Source organism: Ciconia boyciana, chromosome 1 (genome assembly GCF_034638445.1).
Source record: "Ciconia boyciana chromosome 1, ASM3463844v1, whole genome shotgun sequence".
Classification (NCBI taxonomy): Eukaryota; Metazoa; Chordata; class Aves; order Ciconiiformes; family Ciconiidae; genus Ciconia; species Ciconia boyciana.
In genome coordinates, this window is record NC_132934.1 from 159859134 (window position 1) to 159874398 (window position 15265).

Consider the following 15265-nt stretch of genomic DNA (forward strand, 5'->3'; position numbering starts at 1 on the left):
GAAAACACAGGTCCTAGGGAATCATCTCTAAGTAATTTTAATGTTTTCATTTGAGACAGTTGGTCTTAAACAGCAATCTCGTGTTGTTCTTGTATTCCAAGCAATGCAAAGTTGTGCCTACATATGGAGCAACATGACAGTGAATCTGACTAGAAATAAAATTAAGATGGGAACGTTATCCAGGAGTAAACACTTAGGGGGAAAAAAATCCAAAACCCACAAATGCCCTAGTTGCTTACAGTTCAGCAAATCACCTGTATTGGATAGCTAGATGTAGATGATAGGGTCTTCATTTGTTTTGAGTACCACAAGTCTCTTCTGGAATCATCTCAGCATTTTTTAGCTTCGAATGTGAATTTATTGCATGCACCTGACTCACATATTTTTGCACTAAGGTCTTAAGTATGAGCTTTGATTTTCTAAATTAAAATGTAAGGTCACCAGCATTAAAAAAAAAAAAATCCATGTTTCTTCCAGCATGCTTTCATATAGGTCTGTTGATATCAGAAAAAGTCTTCAACTGGAAGAGCTGCTTGCTAGGGAACAACTGGAATATACCATAGAAGAGGAGGTAGCCAAACAGACCATCCGCATGTGGCTGAAGAAGTGCTTAAAGCGAATCAGAGCAGTAAGTCAAGCTAAACCAGGATCTAAATGGTTACAGAAATTGTACTGCTCAACAATGCTGGAATTTGCCGTCACTATGCTTCATTTACTCTGGAGTCATAATAATATTTATGTGAAGAGCATATGCTAATGTGAATAGCAGTTGCTAACTCAGCAAAAAAAAGTATGTTACAGCTCAATTGAAAGTGCTACAAAAATAAGCATCTTTTGAAAGCAAAAACTGTCTTCCTGCCAAAAATTTATCTGTCTTTTCAATACACAGGAAGATGCATGTGCAGAGACCAAAGTCAAAGGAATAAAGAAAAAACGATGTAATTTGATGAAACCTGATAGGCCTAATCCTTCCTCACAGAATGTAATTGTATAATTTCTTTGCCTCTGCTGGGAGAAGGTACCATGATCAGTCACCAGCAGATGACTCTTCAAAAGGAATCCGTATCAAGATACCTCATTTGAATAAGCCATTACAGTAATTGTGTGTGCAAATGAGCAATGTGTACATGCAAATCAGGTATATGAACCGTGGCACACAGTAGCTGTGTCTGTGCCAGGAAATTAAGCAGGACCAAGGCATCGGCTCAGGACTGGGGTCACCCATACTCGTTAGCATGTTCCTCAGCACAGTTTTGGCCCATGCGTACTCATACTCTCCCAGACCACTGCCATATGGTCTCCCAGACCACTGCCATAGGAGCGCCACTGCCCTCCAGGCATGCGTCAGGGTGGAGACTGCTCCCAGTAGGCAGTGGTTGAAGCTGTCTTGTGTGGTAGAGGGAAGATTAGCCAGATCATCGAAGTCCTGGCCTGTCAGTTGGCTTCAGCACTGCAGGAAATCCCAGTCTGTTTAATTTACTAGTATAGGTCTAGCCAGTGCTTCTGTATTCTGTTTATGCAGTGCTTCTGATCATCAGAAACATTTTTGCCTTTGCTCAGGATAGCCACAATTATGCTGGTCGAAGTTTGTCTTGGATGAAATTTATATTTAAAAATTTCAGGAAATTTGAACTAGGTTTTGCAGTTATTCTTCTCTTTTATTCCAAAAACAACTCTTCCTTTATGTAAAAAGTCACAACCTGGTTGCCTTGATGACTGATTTTTCAGTTACTGTAAGGCTGAGTCCAGGTTTTGGTACACATATTTTTTATTTTTATAAAACCTTACTTCTTGTGAGTAGAGGTTTTCTGTAGAGATCTATGGTCATGGGATCTGGCTTTTTCTGTTTGTAAATTTGTAAGAAAACATAACTGGACAATTTGAATGTAATGTACATTCCAGCTGAACTGTCAATGTTCAAGACATATTCAGATAGATAGTTTCATTTTGATCTCATCTCTGTAATAATAATGGCAGTAAATTTAATCTCAGCTCTCAATTCTGGGTTTGTTCAACTCTGTTGTTCATTTCATTATGATATTGAATTACACTATGTTAAAGTAAATATGCTATTCATTTCACTCTAATAATATGGTTCAGATCATTTCACATTATATGAACCTTTTATAAACTGAATGTAATTATGGAAGTTAATATATATTTTCAAATTCTCTTGTTAGTCTCTAAGTCTCTCTAGAGGGAGCATGTGAAAACTACCCAGGAAAGCAAAACCCTTCCTAAGGGCTGTTTATTTTAATTGAAAAGCAAATTAGATTGTAAGATCATAATGGTAGTGGTTTTGTTTTTCTATTTGTACTGTAAATCTATACTCAGTCCCAAGGTTTCCATGACTGTTTTATTCAGTCTTGTTGACAACCTGTTCCAAAGTCCATAAAAGAAATCAGAATTTTTTCATTGCCTTCATGTAATTCTTAGTGAATCTTTACCAATTTCCTTGTTTCTTTTTCTATGCAAGAACTTTCAACTCATAAATTCAAAACTTTGTATGTTTTCAAACTCTAGGTTTAAACGAACAGTTGAGCAACTGGCCTTCTACTTAATATAGTTTATAAGTTTCATCCTCTGTTCCCTACATAAAGGTTAGACATATGCTGGAAGTCACTTTATTTAAATAGCGACCATCTGATACATGTAGCTTTATCGATGCACCTGGTATCCACATCTGGCGCTCACTGTTTGGTTAAATATTTAGAAGGCTTTAAAAAAAATCAAACACTATGACACACCAATGAGAACATTTTTGTTGTCACATATTGTACCTTGATAGAAACAACAGCAGTCGTGCAGCATTATCCATAGCCTACGAGAGAGTCAACAACAGGAGCTGAGTCGATTTCTGAATCCTCCCAGCATTGAGACAACACAGCCAAGTGAAGATATGAATGCTATTAATCAGGATAACAGTGCACAGCCAGAGGTATGTTATCCAGAAGACTATCAGCTACTCAGAACTAATTCAGAAAACTTCCATGTTTCTTATTTGTTCTTTTTTAAACATCATTTTAACTGGAAAACTTGAAAGCAGTATCTTGTTTTGCTTCAGTCTTTGCCTTCAGGTGTAACTGCAGGACGGTCTAAGGCAGTAATTCCCCAGCTTAGCTGTCTTGCTAGCACCATAAAGGGCAAACTCAGCTGTACGACTCTGGCAGCACCAACTTTCAGCTGTAGTATGAGCTGTGTTCAGGCTCAGGGACTTGAAGTTTTCCTGTTCAAGCATTCAGAAGTAGTTTTTACACTGAGAATTATAACATTGGGCATGCTGGGTCCTGAGAGCAGGAGTCCTGGGCTCTTCCAGGGTAGGGAATGACGAAGGTACAACATAAGGACTCCACTGTAGAAGGCTGAGAACAATTTTGTACCCTTCAGTGGGACTGTATAATGGAATTGAGCCCAAATGGTCTTTATTTTTTTCCTATTAGTGGTAGTTTTCTGGGGCAGTAAAGAATAGAAACCATGCTGCCTTAACAAATGGTGATATATTTTGTTTGTACTCATGTATAAAGCTTGGAAATAGAATAGAAAGATAACCCTTCTTAAGATTATCCCCATGTGATGGGGAACTGTGACTGAGATTCTTTTTTCTCTGTTCAGACAAGTAGCCAGCAGCAGCTCCTTAGCCCAACACTTTCTGACAGAGGTGGCTATCGACAAGACTCTGCAGATGCTGGGAAACCTCAGCGGAAATTTGGACAATGGCGTTTGCCATCAGGTACATGAAAAATGTGTATCAGTATAACCCCCACGTGCCAAAGCACTGCTGTACAGTAACAAGGCCATGAGAGGCTTCCTGATTCACAGTGCTACCTCCACCTGCTGCTTGCACCCATATCAGGGTTTGTCTGCCCTCATGCATGCTGAAATACAGCAATCTTTCCCCTTCCTCCCAATTCTGTAGGTTTGGAGGATGGGCTCAAGCATTGCCATGTGCAGGTTGTTGGGTTTTTTTACTTTTTCATACATTTACTCAGAATCTTTGGATTGGGGGCTGTACCGTCCCATGTGTTTGGATAGCGTCTTGTGCATTAAGAGTTCTCTTTTATCATATAAAGCACAGTGAAAATGAGTGAAGTTTTTCCTAACAACAGTAATAACTTCTGAGCGTCTTGTCTTGCTTAAGCATACCAGGTGTATGATTTATACTTTACACCATAATAATACATTTTTATAGATTCACTTCAGGCAGGAATTGGCCAGGTATACAATCAGTTTCCTGTTTATTTTCTCAAAAACAGGAAACATCCTCAAGTTATTCTAGTGACTACAGTCTGCTAGAAAAGAAAGGCTATTCTATGCCTTATAGGAGGGTGCTTATAGCGGGGTGGGAGAGGTGCACAGGTACAGCCTGAGGCCTTATTAAGTCTTTATCTCAACAGCACTCTCCACCACTTGAAATATTCTCTCTTAAAGTGCATATTGACCTCTGCTGCCTGCCACATCTTGTGACCAGCAGGTTAGCTGTGTGCACATCAACGTGCTTTCAGCTGTCATCAGTCAGTCCTATTCTGAGTCAGAGCACTGCCTTCAAAGGCTGCCACTGTTCAGACCCTAATCATATCTAGGTGGAAGTAGGAGAGATGGTCATGCTATGAGTACCAGTAACCCTACTTTTGTCCAAGAAACAGGACAGCTTAATAGAGAGCTTTCAGTCCATGTTTTCCACTTAAATGTCACTGAGCAGCAAAGAAGATCAATATTTTGTTCAAACAGAGAGAAAAAGAGGGAATGTGGTAAGGAGGAATCATACTACTGTAGCCAACTAGATAGGTTTTTCAAGTAAGAATGAGGAATTCGGGGTTTCCTTTCTTAGCACTGATCTTGGCCATGTCACTCTTGAATGCTCCTCAGTGGACGGTCTCAGAAAAGGAGGGTCACCTCCATGCACAGTACAGCCCGACAGATGATAAGTTCTCTGCCCCCAATCCAACAAAGACATATATTTCAGATCACGAATAGCATCATTAAGATCAGTTGTGGTTTTCATATACTTACACATGTGTTTTAGTGCTTTCCTAAAGCCATTCCAGCACCTTGTACTGGCTTCCACCCCTAGGCCATAGTTAAATATCACTTTCTAGGTGTAGCTGCCCCTTCTAAATGCACTTTTCCCTCCTTTTTAATGTCACTTACCACTTTCACCATTTTGCCAGCAGGTCAACTCATGCAAGTACTGCCTAAACCATGTAGGTTGCAGTTAGCCAGATAAGAAGAGACATATTGCATCAGCTATCCCAGCAGAAGGACATGAGGCACTGCTGAGTTAAACTGCTCTACCAGCTGATCAGTGGGAGCATGGAGAACAGCTGGAGCTGGAAAAAAACCACATTAGAACAGAGCCCTACTCTTTCTGTATTAAATCAGTTTAAAACTGCCCCAGTCCAGCTAGTTCAGTATACCTGGATTCTAAGCAAAAATGTTCAAGAAGCAGATCTATTCTAATACAGAACTTTCTGTTTAATTTTATAGCCCCCAAACCAATAAGCCATTCAGTGTCTTCAGTCAACCTCCGCTTTGGTGGACGTTCAACTATGAAATCTGTTGTATGCAAAATGAATCCCATGTCTGATGCTGCTTCTTGTGGATCAGAAGTCAAGAAATGGTGGACAAGACAATTAACTGTGGAGAGTGATGAGAGTGGAGAGGACCTTCTTGATATCTGAGAAAAATTTAAGTCATACTGCAACAACAACCACTTCAAGTACAATCTAATTTTCTATGTTTAGAATTGAAGATGCTGTGTAATGTACGATTTCTTTAAAATCAGTGTCAAAATTTTTTCAAATGCTTATCCTTCTGCCATATGAAATATAGCACATACTTACATGTTAGAATTCACCTCTGTAAGTACTAACTGTACTTTAAGAAACCTGTATACAATAGCAGCACTAACAAAGCCAGAGAGACTATATTGCCTTTAGCAGACAGACCGTTGAAACATTTCATATGTTCTGCAGCTACCTAATGAAAATGTATTTTGATATACACACCTCTGTGTTTTTCTTCAGCCTATACCGTACTTTAAAGTGGCAACACTTTACAATACAGGGGTAATGTATTTCTTCTTTTTGTGTTTTCCCTCAGTTCTTATTTAGTAACATTTCTTTAGAAAGATTTTATTATTCACAAATGACCTGAAGAGGTCAGCACTGACTTCATGTTCAAGGGAAGTATTTTTACAAAGTACAGATTCTGAATTACAAATCTAAGCTTTTTCTGGACCTTTTTTAAAAATATGCAAGATAGAGGATGACTCATTTTAAAATCAGAAGGTGAAGGATTGGCTTTTAAAATGTAAATATCTTTAGGTTTTGGTTAATTATGCAAAGAGCTTGATTTTCATAGAGAAAACAGAAAAAAAAAGGAAAAAAAAAGACATGAAAACTGTGCATTTAACCATCCAGCAAAAGACCTCCATGTGAAAAACATGGTTTATGTTTCATTTTCAGAATATACTGGTTACATATATGTATGGTGTCATTATTCTCCTGTTAATTGGGTCCCATTCCCTTGTGTAGTTGTAAGATAACTTTCTTCTTGTCTGTGTGATAAAAATTAGCATGTTGGGGGGTCTAATTACAGAGTAGTATTGTATGGCTTTTAAAATACAGTTCAGTTTTGCCTGTATAGGTAGAAGTGAATTTTACTTACCCATGTTACTACTCATGCTACAGCCCTGCAAAGCTAAGGCATGACACTGTACTGTGGTTAAGAACTTTTGTCCCTTTTATCCCGATGCATCATATTTTGACATGTTAGCCTTCTTTTATTTTATGAAGGACCAATAGTGCTACATTATCACTGGTAAAATAGCAGCTGTCCCTTTCATAAAAGTGTTTCCAGTGAAAGGCCAATGCTGTACAGAGACGGAGGTGGAGAAGAAAAGCCACAAAATGCAGCAGAGTTTGTTAGTTTCAGAATTCAAGGCTGTCTAAAAATGTGGGGTAAAAATGTGCCATTCCCTCAAGGAAGAACTAAGAGGTTGCAGATTTTGTTGCTTGGCCCCCGACTGGGTTTCTTAGCATAGCTGGGACCTTTCCATTACCATTGTTTCCTATGGAAATGATAGGTTGCTCTAACATGGCCTGATGTGAGATCTTGTAAGAGGCTCACAGTTAATGTACATCACGACTTAAAAAATATATCCTTTAAAAAGCAGACAAAAGCCAGTGCTTTGTGATGTTTTCTGGCCAAAATATTAATGTAGAGTGGTCAGAATACAGCATTGTTTTCACAGATGCCTTCACCATAAATGCAAAATTAGTTTTGGCCATAAAATAGTTTTCTTGGCATCTGTCAATGTTTTGTTCCCTGTGTATGGTTGAACATGGTTTAGATTTTTTTTGGAAAATAGTCATATTGAACACAGCTGTATTTTGTGGTTTCTTTATCTGTTTTGGGGTATATTTAAGTTTAAATCTAGTCAACTGTAACTCTATAGTAACAGAACGTGTGCATTCTCTTGTTTACTAGATTATGAACCATCAACAAAATTTCATATGCAAATCCATTAATTTGTGTTCTGTTTTGTGCTTAAGTTGAGCTTTTGTATATATGACAAAAAGATAAATATTGGATTTATAAAAGATAGTATCTTTGAAAGTTCAATAATATATTGAACTGCAGATATTTCTGAATCATTCTTGCTGCAAATCTTCTTTTTAAAAAATCTGGCAAACATTTTTTCCTTGCCTTACAGTACTCTGTCAATAGAAGTGAGTTGCTTTAAGCAATATTTCTCCCTCTGGTTTTCATTCTAACTGCATTCGCTATATCTGGCTCATCTGTGATAATGCTGCATAGTGGCTAGGTGTGTGGTTTGTGCAGGATTATTTAAAGAGCTGCTTTCAAACTCTTCTAATTGGAGGGCCTTTGTTTTTTTGGTGAGAAGTCCAGCAACCAACCTCATCAGTACTGCCACGAGGCATCTCATTCAAAAAATGGGACTAAATAGGACTGTTCATTATTTATTTTTATTTAACACACTTTCTTTGCTTGCTTTAGAGCCTGGATGTGAATATGTGCACATGTGTGTATGTTTGTGTGTGTGTGTGGCCAAGGGAAATTTGTGGTGGAAACATTGTAATAGTTTCATAGACTGCCTTCCAGTGTCTTCCAAAACACTGGAGATCCCTGGGCCATCTAATTTAACCAGCAAGCTGGCTCTCAGAAAGCAGTGCTCACCTGTTTATTCCCCCATTTTACTTTTGCAAATATAGGAAGTGAAATGGAGTTACAAAGATATGAAAATAATATATACTAGAGCACCCAGGCGACTAGGTTAAGGTGAAAACCTCTTTAGTATGGCACCCCCAACATGACTAAAGAAAGTGACAACCTTCTACTCTGCAGCAGAGCAACCAATGCACATTTGCACATGAAGGTGAAGAAGCAGAGAGGAGAGTTGAAAAATGACTGAAGTTCAAACAGCAAGCACAAACAATGGAGAGACACAAAGCAGGAGTAGTGCATCAGGAAATCAGGCAGTCCAGACAGCCTGAGAGAAAAGTTCAAACAAGAACAGACCCTAGACAAAGGTAAACAAAAAATTGCCAGGGGAATATTACTACCGACAGTGCTCTTGGCTCCTGGAATTAAATCTGGAGTTATCATATACAAATGAATAGACTCCTTTTCATCCACTAAGAGAGCTCTGTTCCATAGGAAGCAAGTTGTAAAAGTCTTCATGGCTTGGGTGGGCAAAAAGTGTAGTGCATGTTGTCAGTGCTCAAATAAAAACCGGCTTGTGGGAAGTCTGAGAACATGCAGCAAAGATGTGTATCAATATCATTCTAAAGTCAGGTCAGATTTCAGACAATCACTTTTGTAATGAAGAAATTAATAACCTGAAAGCATTTGCTACTGGAAGATATCCAACTGAATTAAGAGCTAAAAACATAAAGTATGCTTTTATCTGGCAAGTTGAAAATACCATCATTGTTTTAACTAATGAGGACCAATCAGGCTTAAACATCTTCAAAATAACATTACATTTAATATTGTCTGCATTCAAAGACCAGTATCACAGCTTCTGAGAAGCCAAAGAAGATCTAGATCCCAAAAGCAAGTGAATGACTTTGTGAGAATAATCTTTTTTGTTCTCTTCTTTTATTCACAACATGCCCACAGCTCTTGTTACTGTGCAAATAAGGATGTCCGTGAATAACTGAAGCAGGAGAAGAGTTCGCACTGTTGTAACAGTACCTTTGGAGCCCCAGCAAGCAAGATGTGTGCTAAACCTCCCATCCAAGAATGCGCGCTCCTTCTCCTGCAACATTTCCACAAGTAAAAACACTGGCCTGAGCCGTCAGTCAAAAATACCAACAGAATTATCTTAGTCTCCCCGAATTTAGCTTTAGGAGGCTAAATTCTTTCCTTCTGTTGAAGGCAGTTTAGTCACACTGCAGATGAACTTGCCGCAGTGCATAGGCCGGTGCTGGGAAGTTGGCTGCCCTGGTTTGTTCAATTGCTCTGCAACACAAAGGGAGCCTCACTAGAATTCAATTAACCTTCCTCTTCATCCCAAGGGCGCTGGTGTCGGATCCCATTAGCAGCTGTTGCCCATTGTTCTCAATGAAGAACCTCTAAGCACCAAGTTAGCAAGCACCCATCAGTGAGCTAAGTGTACAGGCAGTGGCATTGTATCCCCCGTCCACAGATTCCTGTCTCAGATACTTATTCCAGTAACCTTACAGGTTTCATACTTTTACTTGACTTGCACATCTGCACTGTGGGCTTTGGGTAAATTACTTGGGCACCTACAAAATTGTGTTTCTTAAAAGGGAAGCTTACTGGAAAGGCAAGAAATTTCTAAGTGCAGGTAGAAAAGGAAAAAAATATATATCCATCAGCCTGAAGAGCCGTTGACATCAGCCTTTTCTTCTTTCTGAATTCAAGCAGCAGCCACCAGTGGCACAAGCCTCCAGCATCTCAGTGGGCATTGCTTTGTTTCAGGAAACCTTTTACTGAGGTTGGAACTGGTTTATACCAGATAGACATCAGTGAGTCCTAGAGACTTGGGCAGTCAAGTTCTAATTGGATCCTCCACATGATGGAAGTCACTGCGAGGGGACTACTGTTTGTGAGTACATTTACGCCCAAAGGTAAGAGAAGAGGGTTTGTCCTTGAGTTCCTTGGCAGAGAAGCTGGATGTCACATCCTCTCTCATGCCCTGTATTCTGGTTTTCTTTTAGGTTTTGCTCCCCAACTGCATGTAAGGCGGGCAGTGCCTTGGCATATTCTACGTTCTCAGTATGTGCTCCCAAGAAATGGGGGATTCAACACAGTTATGATTTCATGATCATGTATCTGATGCCAGTTTGTAAGAGTAATGAGTCTTGCTTTTTTATCTCAGCCCCCATTCCACAGAACTGCATGTTCTACAGATCAGGTACTTTCACCTCTTGTATTTTCTAAATTCATACTGCCTGGGGAGTCTGTTTACTGCACATTTAAAAACAAGAAAGAAAAAGAAAAAGAAAGAGAAAAAGAAGAAAGAAAAAGAAGTTACCTGGGTGTTGGTCTTTTTTTTCCCCCTATTTTAGCAGCTATTTAAAAAAAAAAAAAAAAAAAAATCTCTGTTTCTGCATAAAGACAAGCTTCTCGGTTGCTCTGACCAAGCTAAGAAAACAAAATAACGTTTTACCTTTTTCTTAATGTGTCCATTTCTCAAATGCACCTCAGTTTTGAAATGAAGAGTTTTCATGTTCTGACTTTTCTTTTTAGTTTAAAATGTCATCAAAACCTATTTGCTGTATTTGACTTAAAATTGTCAATATTTTTGTCAACCAAAACCTGATTTTCCCTATGAAGTTTTATCACACACAAAAACTCACCCAGATTTTTTAAGTCCACCAGCAAAAAGTTCATCCTGGTGGATGAAAAACTGGACATGAGCCAGCAGTGTGCACTTGCAGCCCAGAAAGCCAATCGTGTCCTGGGCTGCATCAGAAGCGTGGCCAGCAGGTCGAGGGAGGTGATTCTGCCCCTCTACTCTGCTCTGGTGAGACCCCACCTGCAGTACTGCATCCAGCTGTGGAGTCCTCGGCACAGGAAAGACATGGACCTGTTGGAGCAGGTCCAGAGGAGGACCACAAAAATGGTCAGAGCAATGGAACACCTCTCCTATGAGGAAAGGCTGAGAGAGTTGAGGTTGTTCAGCCTGGAGAAGAGAAGGCTCCAGGGAGACCTTAGCGCAGCCTTTCAACATGTAAAAGGGGCTTGTAAGAAAGACAGAGAGAGGCTTTTTACCAAGGCCTCTAGTGACAGGACAAAGGTAATGGTTTTAAACCGAAAGAGAGTAGATTTAGATTTGACATAAGGAATAAATTCTCTATGATGAGGGTGGTGAGGCACTGGACCCAGTTGCCCAGAGAAGTTGTGGATGCCCCGTCGCTAGAAGCATTCAAGGTCAGGTTGGATGGGGCTTTGAGCAACCTGACCTAGTTGAAGATGTCCCTGCCAATGGCAGTGGGCTTGAACTAGATGATCGCTGAAGATCCCTTCCAACTGAAACCATTCTATGATTCTGTGATTCCTGTAGATTTTTGTATCTGGCATAAGAACAATGTCATACGGAAAAAGGGCATGCAGGGAAAAGAGGAACACTGCCTTTGTTATCAGTATGTCAAAAACTGCACAACAATGAACATTTTGCTCTATTTGCTGAAATTGCTTCAGCGAAAACATTGGTTTGCTGACATCAGTGTGGGTCTTCTTCCCAAGCACTTCAAATATTTTAAAAACTAAACATCACCAAGGGAAAAAACAAATCACTTTTCCCAGTTCCTCCTCAGCTGCCTGCCAAGCCCTCCAGTGCGACCAGACACGTGGTGGTGAGTTTTGCGGTGCCCCTGTAGACACAACTGGCCCTAGCTGCCCTGCTGTCAGAGACAACCACCTCCTCATCAAAGCTGGTAGATGCAAATAGGTGCCTGTACCTCTCCTCCATGGCAAAACCTGCCTTTTCCGCTGCACCCGCTATGGAGGGGAGTTAAAGCTCTACCGAGGTCAGCAGAGGCTGAGCAGATGCAGGGCCCCTCAGGCTGCTCTGCTGGGAGAGGGACACCTCTGGCACCGTGGCGCTGGGACAGGCGCAGCAAGGCTTGCTTAAGCTTTTCTGCCAAAACTTTCAGATTGGTGATGTTAGGCATGCAGTTTATCCAGTCCTGTGCTGCAGACACTCCTGAGGACATGATCTGGTGAACTGCTTTACCTGCTGTGAGTAAGAAGGTCTCAAACGCAGTTGCTTGTAGGCAGCTCCAGATCTTCTCCCACCAGAAAGTACGATGCCCTGAACCCGGTCGGTTTAACTCTTCACCCAATTGTTTCTTTTTCTGAGCTCTGTAAAATACTCTAGGTTTAAAAATCCAGGTATTAAAACCTTTATCTTAATCGGATCAGCAACAGCAAGAACATTTCTCTGACCTTGGCCTATAGATGTATTTCAACGTTATATACATACGTCAATTCAGCATGTATCTGTAAGGGCTTATCTACACGAGGAAGTTGCACCAGCTTAAATTTAACCTGTTGTTGCAAATTGATTTCTCTAAATCAGTTTGAATACCTGTGGAAATGCTTATTTCAGTTTAAAGATTTTTTCCTACTGATCTGTGTTAAAACCCAAATAACCTTGGTTTATTCTAATGGCAAGAGTGCTCCCACAGGTCTACACATCAGCTGACTTAATTGGTTTTAAAACCGCACCTTTAGTTATATGGTTGTAACTCCTTTGCATAGAGGTGGCCTTTCTTATGATCTCTGGGGGCGGCGGAGGTGCTACACAAAAGCCGTTTCAGGAGCGGCTTGCACCCCGCGCCCGGAGCAGCCATGCCACCCCGTGCTAGCACAGCCCCAGCTCTGCCATAGGCCACTCCAACCACAGTGCCCCAAGACATTGCTGGGCAGTTTGGGGTAATTCACTCCAGAAACCAGCCCCCAGGAGACATTTCAGATGGGACTGTGCCCAGTATGGCTCCCTCCGCCTTGTGCAGCCCTCAGATATGATGTGAGCAGCTTTGTAGCCCCGAGTATCCCTACAAGCCACCCCGCCATGCCGCAGAGCATGCAGGACATCCTCTCAGCTTCACGCTATGGCCAGTGCGACACATCCCTTGCCTTATTCCAGACAATTGAGCTGAACAAAACACACAAAGAATATGATTATTATTTTCTAGGCCCATATAAACACCAAATGGGGCCCAGGGTATGTGCTGTGGACGTGTCGGGGCTTCTGCAGAGGGTCTCAGCCCGTGCAGTGTGGCCGTACAGCTCCTGCCACGTGCCCCCGGCCCGCTTCACTTTTAGACAGTCAGCTTGGGCTGGGATTGCTTTTACAAAGCCTTTCTTCTTTCAAGTGCTTCTCAGTAGGAAAAGGTCTTAGTACGATCCATAAGGCTGGTTTTCTGAGCCAATCTAGCTATGATGTTTTATTTTAATGTATGTTCGGTCATCCACAGTTGTAATCAAACATTATATTCCTCCTGAGCCAGACAGTCAGGAATGCCAAAGACAGGCCAATTCAACAATTTTCAATAGCTGAGACTTTTACTAAGGTATCACAGAACTATGACAAATTTAAACTCTTTTTTAACACTAGAGGGCTAGTGTTACTTTACATTGGCTGTCTGCACACACACACAAGATAAGTAGGTTGATCATCTTTGTGGTAGAAATTTAATTTTTTTTTTGCTTTGTAGAGTATTTAGATACCACAGTGACAAGAAATTTCTAGCATCATTATATGACAAGGGACCTTTCATTAACCTTATAGTACTTACCAAAAAACTGCTTTATTTTGTTGTGAAAGCATGACTTCTTGGGAACCTAATGAGATTTGCATTCCTGCTTGTATATGGTGTGCACAGAAGTTGTAATAGAAGATTGAGTTAGCAACAACGTTTCATTTTCTCTTTCTCCAATGATTGTGGTATTTGCATGTCAGCTGGAAAGCAGCTTATATTTGCATTTCAATTCCCAGGAAAATTCAGGAGTGACATCATTTTCAAAATCTAGCTCCTAAAGTTGAAGAAACAAATAGCTAAGGATGTCAGAAATCTTATGCCACAAAATAAATGCATATTTCATTTCTTGGACACAGAAATTATGCTCAATAATTTGAACTGTGACACCTGCTCTTTATGGTGCCTGCTTTTCATTTTTGGATCTTCTTTGCCTGACTGTAAGCATCTACGTGTGCTCACTTACAAGCTATGGTTAGATGAGAAATACCGTTACAGATGATATTTGTTGAGGGATAGTTAATCATTTTGAGAAATATTTGAAAGTGCAGCTTTCCTTCTGTGCTTTAGCAATGAAAAGCAGGGAGTGCTTGGGGTTATTTTTTCATAACAATTTTTACAGTAAGAGGGAGAGGGAAGAAAAAGCACAGGATGGTGCATGATGTCCATTGAAAGCAGCGTGAAGTTTCCCTTTGGCTGCAGTGAGCCCATGGTGTCCTTCCTTAATGGGCACTTTAAGCTAATGTGGTTTATTTCCATTTCACATTCCCACATGTGTGCCGTATCCAGCTGTGTGCAGTGACTTGTCCAGTTGTGCTTCACCCACATTCAGTTACATACCCGCATCTTTGCTTAACATTACTGGTTACGCTACTTATTTTGGGCTTCCCCCTCAAGTGGTCATCTGACATAAACCACAAGACTTCATGCTGTATCAAAATATTTGCCGGGTAAGCTGTCTCACCGAGGGATTAGTTGACTTGAATTGCATATGAATTTCATTTAAAATCTTCCATGCACATCTGCATCTGAAATTTGCTGCAAGTGCACTGCTAAGTGGTGTCCGGGAACCGACACACAACCCCTGAGCGTGCAAGGTACTGCTGCCTTGCCATGTGCTGTTGTGACTGCCTATTGCATTTAGCATTACAGTTAAACACTTCCTGCATTGCTCAGCTTCTGTGTGCTAAGAAAACGGGTGAGAGATATTCTTTCCTGTGTGCAGTGGGATACCTACCAGCAGAAAATGTAATCTGGAGCCCAAATCGGAGTAAAAACCTTCCATCGTTCTTTCACATTTCCCCCCAGCATTTAGCTGGGGGGGGGAGGACCTAAGGGTCAGCAGATGTAGAGGAAATACTGGCAACTTCTGTGATCATCCTGTTGATAAATATAAGCAGGCTGCTGCAAAGTTAGAGTCATGCAGTGGGTAGAGGATTGGGGCAGCAAGGGCACGGAGGAAGGAGGAAGGAGAGAAAGCTGCGGTTGAGGAGGGTCTGGGTGTGTTT

General features: G+C 40.8%; 1 protein-coding gene across 5 annotated transcripts in view; it reads left to right on the forward strand.

The window, feature by feature from the left end:
- NALCN (sodium leak channel, non-selective) overlaps nt 1-7655 on the forward strand; it is a 256166-nt gene extending 248511 nt beyond the window's left edge. For all 5 annotated transcript variants that reach the window (XM_072849927.1, XM_072849929.1, XM_072849930.1 and 2 more), the window contains 4 exons: nt 478-628; nt 2789-2938; nt 3613-3730; nt 5485-7655. In XM_072849927.1, coding sequence (XP_072706028.1) covers nt 478-628; nt 2789-2938; nt 3613-3730; nt 5485-5678 — 613 coding nt within the window. In that variant the 3' untranslated portion in view covers nt 5679-7655. The remainder of the gene's footprint in view (nt 1-477; nt 629-2788; nt 2939-3612; nt 3731-5484) is intronic.
- The last annotated feature ends 7610 nt before the right edge of the window (nt 7656-15265 follow it).